This window comes from Tachysurus fulvidraco, chromosome 12 (genome assembly GCF_022655615.1).
Source record: "Tachysurus fulvidraco isolate hzauxx_2018 chromosome 12, HZAU_PFXX_2.0, whole genome shotgun sequence".
NCBI classification, from domain to species: domain Eukaryota; kingdom Metazoa; phylum Chordata; class Actinopteri; order Siluriformes; family Bagridae; genus Tachysurus; species Tachysurus fulvidraco.
In genome coordinates this window covers 10,434,042-10,445,696 of record NC_062529.1, presented here as the reverse complement: position 1 = coordinate 10,445,696, position 11,655 = coordinate 10,434,042, and the positions used below count along the sequence as shown (strand labels likewise).

Below are 11,655 nucleotides of genomic sequence, written 5' to 3'. Positions count from 1 at the left end.
CCCAGAAAGGCATTCACATTTTTCATCACTCTTGCATATAAAAGCAATTTTATGCATATAAATAAATAAAATTACGCAATGTTGCATAGTCCTGTCATGTATATACTCAAAGGAATAAATGTTCCTAAGGGTTACTTAGCATGGCCAAATTTTCTAGGTATACCATTTCTATCCGCCTCTGAAGTACGAGCCTTGTGCAATGCCATAAAAGAACATTTCAATCAACAATTCTTCACTCATTTGTTCTTGGAGTTGTCGATCGAAATGATTATTCAGAATCACAGATTATCATCTTTTACTTCCATTAACCTTTTCATCCAGTCCACTATACACCTTCACACACTCATTCATAGCAATTTAGGGTCACCAGACCACCTACTGGAATGTGTTTGAGAGGTGGGAGGAAAACATAGAACCCAGAGGAAACTCACCTTGATACACTGAAGACTATATAAAACTTTCAGTGATAACTAGAACCATGTTATTTTATATTTAGCACATTCTGTCTAATCACACTAAAGAACCACTGCTAGAAACATACAACACTTGTAGACTATATTCCCTACCAGGAGGCCATTGCTAAAGCTCTTTATAAAACATTTTTTTCATCAATACTATTTGACTTAGAATGCATTCCACACAAATCCATCAATAAAACCATTTTCCTGAGTGTGTGTGATGAAGACATTATAACATTGTATTAAAAAAGGCACACACATGAAATTCTTTCAAGAATGCAAAAAGTTCTTGTGAAGGTTCTGCATAAAGCTTGGACAGTTCCCCCTGAAGGAACTGACTGAAGACCACCACGATGTAGATTTGACGTTTTGCCAAAGACCACAGCGTGACGCAAGATGCTGTCTGCCTTATGCAGTGGTGATGCTTTTAAGATATTAGTGTTGACCGTAAATCTAGTTTTCACCGTAATCTCACAATGTAGGTGGCTGAAGTAAATGATTTCATGATTTTGATTTGATCCATTTATTATAAACAATAAGCTGGAATGTCTTCCAAATGACTGTCATTGTGCTGCAAGTGCCTCTTGCGTCATGTGAGTGGAAAGAGACATGAATGAAAACCTACAAGTGGACATAAAGAGAACCATGAGGCTTTTAGTTCACATGTGATGAAGGTGAAGGGAGGATTTCTACAGACACATGCTCTCTCGAGGTATCAATATTTAATGAACCAACTGTGGTGTAAACTGCAATGGATCACATATCACCAGGTGAAAAGCTGCCTGGTCTGGAATGCTGTTCTTGGCAGGATATGTGTGAGGATGGGGTGGGGTGGAGGGGGGTTGGGGGAGAAAAAGGAACTAAAAAAAAAAAAAAAAAAAAAAATGAATCTGCACAATATGTACAACACATATGGTATCATTCGTAAGAAGGTGCACTGTATTCATGTAGCAGTATCATTTTAGACATCCAAGAGAGGTTCCTTACAAAAAGAATATGCTGTACATGGCAAATTCCTTATAACAAGCCTTGATAAACGATGGAGGCGCAAAATGCACCACTGTACAATAATGCCTCCATACTGTTTTCATTTACATATTCACAAAAGAGAAAGAAGTTTTTTTTAATTACACCATAGAAGCATAGATGCAATACTTGTGAAAAAGTTAGAAAAAGAACACATTCAGTCATCTTAATCAATAAGTTAATTGCCTGTGGCGTCAGGGCAGGGCGGACTGAAGAAACCGAATAATACAAGCATAGAAACAAAGACCAGCAGAATGAAAAGGGCAGTCTGAAAGAAATGCCCGTCTCTTCATGTTTTCTAAGTAGCTGACAAAGAAAATAACGCAACAGGCCAATAAGACAGTCCATGTTTTTCTCTTTTCAGACTTGTGAGCAAGCTGTATCAAGAAACAATTCATCATTTAACTAAAAACAAAATGATTACATTTGGTTAAAAAAAAAAACGACAAAAAAACAACAAGACTTGAAATAATAATAATAAACAGAATTAGCAATATATGGTAAATATTGAATGCAGTCCTATACAGTCAGGTCAGAGCCTGTTCTGGCCAATAAACCTGAACAAAAACACTGGCTCTAATATAGCGCAATGTCGACCACAAGTCCTCTTCAAGATCCTTCCACCACTGAGAACTGGAAAAACACTTCTCTGTTTACCTACAGATCAACAGCAAGGGAGAAGAAATCATTTTTAAATGATTAATCTTGTAGCAGACTTAAGACATGTTTCAACAAATCCAAAAATATAACAATAAATAAAAGCTTAAGAGACCTGTTGTCTGTGCTGAAGGGCAGAGGTCACAGAAGGGGTCAGTCAAGTTCATGTACTTCATTGTCCTGCATGGCAGAGGGGGGGCGTCCCTGCTCGGGCATTCGCTTGGACATAATGTCCCACTGTGGACCCAATACTTTAGACTTGGCCCCTGTGGGAGGTGAAACAAAGTTGCAATTGAGCAACTGATTAATTCTCGTCACTCATCATAGGATAGCTGAAAATAATCAAACTATATTGACAGGCCTTGTTCATCAAGTGGATCCATATCTGACCATTACAAAGACATTATATGTATCACCACTTCCTGTGTTGCTCTTCCATATCACTTATATGGCTCTTCTCCAAACTGCACAATAACAACCAATAGTGATCTTGAAAAAAAAATATATATATATATATATATATATATATATACACACACACACACATATATATATATATATGCCTAACAAAAAAAAGGGTGATAAATGAGAAGGAAAGAATTAAGAGAAACAGTGCTGTTTCTCAGAGTGTAATCTTGACAAATTCATCATGGAATATAGAACCAATCCAGACCCCTGGATAGAGAAATACATGACAGAGTGAATACAAGGATCTGTTACAGAAGCGCTGCAGTTTTGTGTATGATGAGGTTGTAAATAGTAGTTACGTTTGTCATCATTCATGTTTCATTCAATGGCTCTGATAGTGCTGTTGGTTGGTGTTTGCCTTTTTTTTTTTTTTTTAACATCTGATCCTGCTGAAGATCTATGTGAGTCACTGCTGATCTGTTACCATGACAACACTGTCAGCCATTCAGAGTTGAGAATGGAAGGGAGAGAGAGGGAGAGAGAGTGAGTGAGTGAGAGACAGACAGACGGGTGACAGTGTTGTTAAGGCTAGACACATGGCCAAGGGAGAGAACAGTGGAAAAACTGAAAGGAGAACAGACTAGAAATCATAATACCAATTTCACAATACACAAGCTCGACCTGAGTGGAAGAAAGCTTTTATGTGGTTATGAAAAGTAGGTTAAAAAGTAAAGGAGATGTGCACGTTAATGAGCAATTCATACACCATACAAAACCATTTGACAACTGACACCTAGCTCTCTCACCATCTAGGCCATTGTGCTGCTCGTAGGTGCGTTTGCCAAGGATGGTGGGTGAGCCGTTGTTCAGGATGGGGGAGGACTTAATGGGAGTCAAGCTACCCATGGATATAGAGGCTCCTCGTGGGGGCTCAGCTTTAGGTGGGCATGGGTGGGCCTCTACAAAGAGGAAACAGAAAAATAGAATTAATTATTCACTTAAAACCTAAATGAAAACAGATCTGTCTTGTCAAGCACGACCATCTTAAGCTTGTGCTGAAACCCTTTCAGGCCTCTCCAAGAGTCCACACACTGTACTTTCCAGAGAAATACTTTAAGATCATTCTAAATTATAATGTATAATGGCGTCAAACATATGGCATGTGAACCAGAAGCAGCCTGCTAAAGGGTGTAATCTGAGCCACTAAATGAATTTAGATTCCATTTTGTACGTATGAATTGTGGTGTGGCGGACTGTAAATTTAAAGATTTAAAAAATAACTACTTTGTTGTTCCAATAGAGGGCAAAATACAAGGGTGCAATTATCTCAGCTATTTTGAAAGCTATTAAAAAAGGCTCACTGGAGTTCCATATGTTTGAATTGAGAAATACAATTGGCTTTCATACATCCAGCATTACTCGATTGCAGCATTTTCAGCCCTGAATAAAACACCAAGCTCACACCTGAGCTGAAAATCGAACCTCCAATGCTGGTGTTTTGCAACAGTCACATTATTGATGCACTATTTGTATTAGTATAAACAATTAAATCACAATCACATTGGGAAGCAAGATGCAAGATTATTTTTTAAAACTATTAACATATTCCTTTTTTGTCCTCAGTTTACGTAGTCAAAATGTGATAAATGATAAATACAAGCTATTTTGGGGTTTAACAACTCAACAGAGCACACCAGATGTGTGCGTGTTGTCAGTCACCCATAATGCCACCCCCTGCACTAGATTTTCCCTAATCATCATCCACAGTGTCCTGGAACTTGTAAATATGAAACGAAAGAGAAGGGGAGGGGAGGGGAGAGACAGGGATGTGGTGAGAAGAGAAGAAAGAAAACAGAATAAAATTGCAGAGGTTATATCGACCCACCAAGATATCGAACCACAGTCTCCAGAGGCTTCCGGACAGCATCCCTCAAAGCTGTGGGCTTTTTGGTCATATCTGGCATCCGCACTGCACCTAAACACACAAATATAATATAAATTATATTTAAATATAAAAAATATTTAAACATGAGCAAGAGCAAATATGAGAGAAACAAACAATGCATGTTAGTGGACATATCATACAAAGTGTGAGACGTCTAGCAACTATTACGGGTTTATCAACTATAAACACTGTGTAAAATCACGTTTTAAATCTTGTGAGGTAGCATACAGTTTCTGAATCTGGCCCTGGGGGGGGGTGTGTGTGTGTATATATATATATAGATATATAGATAGATAGATAGATAGATAGATAGATAGATAGATAGATAGATAGATAGATAGACATACATTAGATAGATAGATAGATAGATAGATAGATAGATAGATAGATAGATAGATAGATAGATAGACAGACAGACAGACTAGTAATGATGTCACTCACATTCCGCTTTGATGGCTGCCGTGTTGACGGGTGTGTAGGGGTGACGGGCAAGAAAGCGGGACTTGAGCAGATCCTGGCAGATTCGCCTTGCTGTCCGTGTCAGCTGAGTGGTCTGCAGGTAAAACGCTTGTCTGGTCTTCACTGCAAACTTTGGACTTCCACCATGTCTCACTGGTGCACCATGAGGACTCTACCAACCAGAAAGACATTCGAGTTAGTGCTTCAACATGTGCAACAACAAACCTCACCACAGGGAGCTTAGAGCACAAATTAACCCAGTTATCCATCTATACAGTTACATAGATACAGGGACAGGTAAACAATTGAGTATACGGTGTGAAAACAGTAAGACAAACAGAAGATTGAGGACAGAATGTGCGTCTTACGGTAACTCATTACCTTTATAGCATCTTAAACATAGTTATTGAGATGATGTCAGCAAAGTGAATGTAGAACTGCTGTTCAGGTTTCATGGGTACATTTTGAGGCAACAGAATATAAATTTATTTCCAGGCATCAAGTTACAATCTGTATGGACTATTCTATGGCATTTTGTTTTATAAATAGTGATCGGTGTGTTCACGCTGAAAAATACAACATGTGCAGAACAAAGCATGAAATGTTGAACACTTCATGCACTCCTGCTTACATGAGAGGAGGAGGGAGGGGCTACCAAGCGCTTACTATGTTGATGGTGACTGAGGTCATGTTAGATATAAAAGGTCACACTGATGAACAGAGAGTAGATGGTGTATGGTGTAATTTCATATTATAAAGAATGTCATGCCTCCCTTTTAGAGAAATAAATGAAAGAACAATGCAGAGCCTCAATTACCCTGGTACTGAGTAGTTCAAGTATGATAAGTTTTACTTATACGCACAGGCACGCACACATGCACGCTTTCTCTATAAATGACAATGTGTGCAGGCCGTTACATTATTGTTAAAAAGCTGTTGGCTGTTGTCTCCTGCTGGCTGGCTACTGTCTTAATGATGTCCGGAATTTAGTTTAGTTAGTTATAAACTATGAATTTAAATGTAGATATGTAGAGGAAAGACATGTAAAAAGAAACAGCTTAAGTATTATTCATTCCCAATTCAAGCTACATGTCCTGAGTAAACTGTACATGACATGTTATTCTTAAATGAAATACCTTTGTATAGTAACTTAGTAATCTATTCTTAAAATCTATTTTGTTGTCCTGATTTGATTGATTGTAAAAGAGTTCTGTGCTGCTGAAATCCATGCACACCATGCTGCTGCGATTGGGTCCTGGCCGTTCTCCATCCAGTCTCGTGGGCATCTTCAGGCCACCGTACTTCTTCCAGTAGGTCCAGCAAGAAGCACACAGTCTGCACTGCATGTTGGTAGGTCCCCATGAGTACCACTGATATGAGCTGGTGGCTACACACAGACAGACAGACACGGAGATAGTGAAAGGTGGGCAAAGGTTTTTTCACATTAAACCTTTGCACGCAATTTCCCAGGATTTATCAAATGCAAGGTTTGTGAGAGTAAAAGTAAGAGACTCACTGTAGCAGCTCTCGCATGCTCGGCCCAGGCCTGCTGGCTGACTAACTGCCCCGGGTATTGCCCCAGCCCCATTCACCAGCCCTGGCTTCAAGCTGTTCACACTCAGCTGGTTTGGATTGGGCTTGTTACTGCACATGCAAAGCACACAGTCGCACACGGATTAGCTTTTTCATAATCAAATAGATCAAATACATCACTGAAGGCTTAGAGGTAAATGTTTGTATATCCAGGAAAGGATGCCCTCTGACCCACTTTATAAGGTACTCACTAGTTAGGGATATAGACCTGCTTCAGCTTGCTCTCTGCTTCCGCTGCTTTTAACCGTTTCTGTATGAAGCACAATACATAGACAATAACTTGAGATTACTCCCACACCGCCCCAGGTATACAAAAGGTATTTTGTCAACCAACCATACCTGCTGAACGTATCTGTCTGTGGTTTTCCACATGTAGTAATACTCAATTATGCTAGTCAGTGATTTCCAGGGAAGCTGAAAGAGAGAATTTATTTTATTTATCTTCAATAGGAATCTTGTCTTCTCATCTCCCACATCTTTAGGAAAACTTAATGCAAGTTTGGAATGTTACTTCAACATTTAAAAAAATGGTCAAAATGTGTTCAAATATCTATAGTCGAAACAATATTTATAAATAGCAATATTCCTATGTTTTTTCCCCCTAAACCCTAAAGATGTTTTCATGGAGCAAACTGACAAGAAATTCACTCGTGTACATTTAATGCCTTAAATCTGAATTCAAAAGCAAAAGCTGTGGACTGTTTTATGTCCCTAGATGTTGCCCTCTGCATGTTCAAATATAGTAACAAGACAATGTTCTATTTTTTTTAAAGAGGTTTAAAAGAAGTTTGTTTTGTGAATAAAAAGGGTAAATTTGAGCAAAGATTTCAATTCTTTAAACACAGACACTAAAGTGGGACACAAACTATAGCAGTCATTTGCATCTGAGCCATTTTAATGCAGGAACACAACAGAAAAAGCACCAAATCCACTTCTGGTCTTTGTCTACTTATATAATATGGTCTTAGTTCCGTAAAAGTGGGTGTGCTTTCTCAATGTGGCTCCTCCTTGTCAGTGAGCTTGATCCCTAAACTAGAGTCATACATACACTAAATCACCAGCAGGTGGCAGAATTAGAAGACATTCTCTACGGCTAAAAGCAACGTGTGGAGAGACCAGCGAGCTGGTGCTGTGTTTTGTCCATAGGCCCTTTCTCCATCACTTATTCTTTTTCAAATGCTTGATTTCTGTAAACTCACAAAATCCTGCTGGATATCGGTAAAGTCTTTGCCATATTTCTCCAGTGCTTCCTCAAACAAGTTGGCCTCCGAGGCACTCCATTCTTCCATCTCGTCTCGACAAAGTACTGGGCCACCCTGAGGCACCAAAGCAGCGATAGCTCGTGTCATGTCATAGCCGTTGTTATGCAGTGTGTCCATAGCATGGAACTGAGGAGGAAAAGAAGAGGTGAATAAAGTCAGGACACCTTAAACACAGTGAGTGCTAATCACGAACATCTGCACTCAAGTTTCACAACTCTCCTTGAAAAGCATCATTTTTCACAGATGGTTAAAATCACACATGATCTGCACAAATATATTTAGATCAGCACATTCAAAAAGGCCCGATAGTTCCGAAGAAACTTTTCAGAACAGTTACACGCCACTTGAAAGGAATCCTACTACTTGGTAATGACAGCTTATTCAATATACTGATCTATAGCCCAACAAATATCGCTAGTTATCGATTAATTCTGGAAATTTTCAGATGATGTGTGTGATTAGAAGCTGAACACAAAGGAAAATACGCAGGACACCAGCAGGAGTTGGCAGAAGGGCCAAAGGATTCATCACTGGGAGGTTTCTGACTAAGAGGAAAGCTGTAATTTTTTTTATTTTTATTTTTTTAAATAATATTCATATATTTTACATGTGGGACAGCCAAGACTCTATGGTTTTGTATTCATGGCATAAACAAAGACATAAAACAGAACAAATTCATTGGCAAAACTCAGAGTTAAAACAACATAGAATCTAAAAGCCATTTACACTCACAAAGAGTAAATGTTTTGAGAGCTGCAAGTAGAGAAGATAAATGCATTTATGGTTGAAGAAGAAAGAAGAACTACTACTTATGTAGTAATTATATTTAAGTTGTCCAGTCTGCTTTAATGAAGAAAGTATACGCATCCTCAGTAAAACGGCTCTTTCAGAGTCTAATATTTATTGTTCTTTATTGTGTGGTTGCTTTTTCTGAAATTTGGCTGGGATTAGCTCATAATATCAGCTTCATCTCCCTGGTAATGTCTTGACAATGCTGCCCTGTTAGTGTCTTAATTGTGCCCTGTTAATGATTCATTTTTGAAGAGATGCTATTTTTAACTTTATGGAAAAAGAATTAATAATGCTTTAAACAACATGCAGGGCCCAGATGTCTCCTGAAGAAAGCAAATGACTACGACAAAAAAAAATAAATCACTGTTTCCTTTTCACACAGATAATGTAATGATTCATAGTGAAATTGCATGAAACTACTTGTGAAAGTCTATTCAGACAATAATAACGTCATTCCAGATTACAGCAGTGCGTGTTTCTTAAGTTCAGAGGGCATGTTTTTGCATGTGTCTATTATACTTAATAAATGAGTGGCATCTAGTGGTAGGTGAGGGTTGTTGAGGGTGGATTTTTCTATCCTGAACACGGCAAATGAACTCTGTTGCTTATTTGAGTCAGTCTTTAAATGCTACCTTTCTACACTGACTCTGGCGATAAAAAAGATTTTTTGGATTGTATGTTCAGTCGATATACAACGCTCTACAAAGATCATTTGATGATTATTTAGGTTAATCACAACACTGCAATAAACATTTACTGCGAAGAGCAAGAGTTTAAAAATATGTATTTTTCTTAATCTCCATACTGCTCTACCACATTATGATTAAATCTCCCTGGGTAATCATGCTCTATGCCATTATGAGTATTTCTTCATGGACAAAGCACAGATGACATTAGAATGCGTTTCATGTGCCAGAGCAAAGTGTGAAGTACTGCGGAAACAGGATGTAGCGTGCAGTGGGTGAGCGCGCGAGTGTAGGTGGTGCCGTACCAGTGTGATGTCTCTGGAGGCAGCTGCAGCGCTCATGTGTAGACTGGGCTGCCGAACTGAACTGCTGCAGTCCAAAGCTCGTGCAAACGTACCCACAGACCTGTGGGAGAAACAAAAGGAGAAACAAAAAAGGGCAAGAGAGAGATAGAGAGTGAGCAGAGGAGAAAGAAGAATGAATGAGCACTGCAGGTGTCTTCCTGTAAAACAGTACCTCACTGTTCAGATATAATCAATAATTCCAATGGAAAAATGTGCCTTATTTCGTAGCCCCTTAACTGTCACCATGTTGCTCATTCCAGACAAACATCGACAGGGACAAATCCAACAGCACTTCAGGTACTTACCGAGCCACGACCAGAAACTGGTCGATTTGTTTCTCTGTAAGAGGACTGTTGGGATCCCAGACATTCTCCTCCAGTTTGGCCAGCTCCCTGCCATCCTCCTCTCCTAATGAACCGAGAAGCACAAACACAGCAGTCATCTAAAGAACAGCTGGATATCAAGATTAGACTCACACTCTGATACAGCTCTGCATGCTCTTTCCTTCTGCAAGCGCTTCATGTTATTCAACCATGTCTATCAGAGTTCTCAGTCAAACACCCTGAACACACTAGCATTAGCTGGAGAAAATAAACACGACATGGTTACACATGTTCACATGGCCACATATCTGGAGTATTGCTAAAATGACATTTTATACTTAACTAGATCAAATTTCCATCGTCATAGAATCCATAATAGTCATTTATACCGAATCATTTATACTGGATCAGCGGTTCATTAACTAGGGGCTAGAGGCTGAAGAATATTCTTCTAAGTTGTATCTCTATTTATTATTAGTATTTTTAAAAAAATCTAGCATGGTTGTGTGATTGCTTCAAGGCTCCAGGGCCACTGATTCAGTACTGGGCTTTTGTTACTGTGTGGAAGTCGGCATGTTCTGTGTTATTCCTTCTGTTCTCTGGTTTCCTCCCACCTCCCAACATCATCCCAGTAGGTGTATTGGCAACTCATGTCCCCATGCATAAGTGTGCAGTGTGTGTACCCACAAAAGACTCTGGATACACCACAACCGTGACCAGGATAAAGTAAAGATCAATCACTGCATGAAATATACTACATCTGTGTTGTGATAAAAAAAAATTTAATAAATAAATATTTTCCCCCCTTCATATTTGGCCTAAAGTGTGTGTGTCACTGTGTCGTTAGAATTAAATGTGCGCCAAGCAATCAGTCATCCTTCAGACATCAGGAAAAAGAAAGAAAAAAAATAAACTGCCACGTCTAGGTTTTCCACCCCACTTCAACCCGGAAGTGTGTTCAGCTGTGGCGTAATTCCCATTACTGTATTTACAGTATGGTATGGTGGGGAGAATCCAAAACAAACCATAAATAGTTATATTTGGATGGAATGAACACCTAGAGTGATGTACAAATAAATTAAATTAAGTTTTATAGTTTTGTAGTTGAAAAAAACTCAGATACAGGAGTGTACCAACATGGCACAGGAGAGTGTGCCTAAACATTCCTCTACGATACCTGACACACAATAGTAAGATGGAATGAAATGGATTTCTTAAGTTTTTAGGCTTCATTTGAATTAATTCTAAGAGACACAGTATAAAGTTGTAAAAATTGTGTTTGGGGGATGTTTTTATTTTTGCTGTGTTCTCCCTGACCTGGTAGTATGTGTATATATACATACATATACATACTTATTCTAACACTTCTGAAGCAATTTCACAAGTGTTACAATTATTTTAGTACCAGAATTATTCAAATACACTTTGAGAAACCTCAGATAGCACAGGTGTGCAAACATGGCAGTGGAGAGTGCACCTAAACTGTCTTAGCTTTTAAGATATACTCATTTTAAATTTATCATGTTGTTTTCAAGTGAGAGGCACAAAAGTAGGCCTATGGTGAAAGAGGTGTAAAAGTGGGACTTGATTAGCTTCAAGCTAAAAATTTTAAACAAAATCTAATGCACTACATCCACAAAGCCTCTAATTTCCCTGAGAGTTTTAGAGCGATTTTAGGGACCTGCAGTAACTCTGCAGTCAG

The 11,655-nt window shown here is 38.7% G+C and overlaps 1 protein-coding gene across 3 annotated transcripts in view; it reads right to left on the bottom strand.

Moving 5' to 3' along the window:
* Positions 1 to 1,163: 1,163 nt before the first annotated feature.
* mta1 (metastasis associated 1) overlaps positions 1,164 to 11,655 on the bottom strand; it is a 32,461-nt gene continuing 21,969 nt past the window's right edge. The window contains exons 7-18 of one of the 3 annotated variants that reach the window (XM_027172442.2): positions 9,936 to 10,038; positions 9,592 to 9,691; positions 7,746 to 7,934; positions 6,886 to 6,960; positions 6,738 to 6,796; positions 6,470 to 6,597; positions 6,090 to 6,340; positions 4,936 to 5,125; positions 4,435 to 4,524; positions 3,356 to 3,508; positions 2,257 to 2,407; positions 1,164 to 2,141 (exon numbers count right to left, since the gene is read on the bottom strand). In XM_027172442.2, the coding sequence (XP_027028243.1) occupies positions 2,295 to 2,407; positions 3,356 to 3,508; positions 4,435 to 4,524; positions 4,936 to 5,125; positions 6,090 to 6,340; positions 6,470 to 6,597; positions 6,738 to 6,796; positions 6,886 to 6,960; positions 7,746 to 7,934; positions 9,592 to 9,691; positions 9,936 to 10,038 (1,451 nt within the window). In that variant the 3' untranslated portion in view covers positions 1,164 to 2,141; positions 2,257 to 2,294. Of the gene's footprint in view, positions 2,142 to 2,256; positions 2,408 to 2,966; positions 3,044 to 3,355; positions 3,509 to 4,434; positions 4,525 to 4,935; positions 5,126 to 6,089; positions 6,341 to 6,469; positions 6,598 to 6,737; positions 6,797 to 6,885; positions 6,961 to 7,745; positions 7,935 to 9,591; positions 9,692 to 9,935; positions 10,039 to 11,655 lie in introns of those variants that run through there. The other 2 variants (XM_027172443.2, XM_027172445.2) reach the window with 2 other exon arrangements.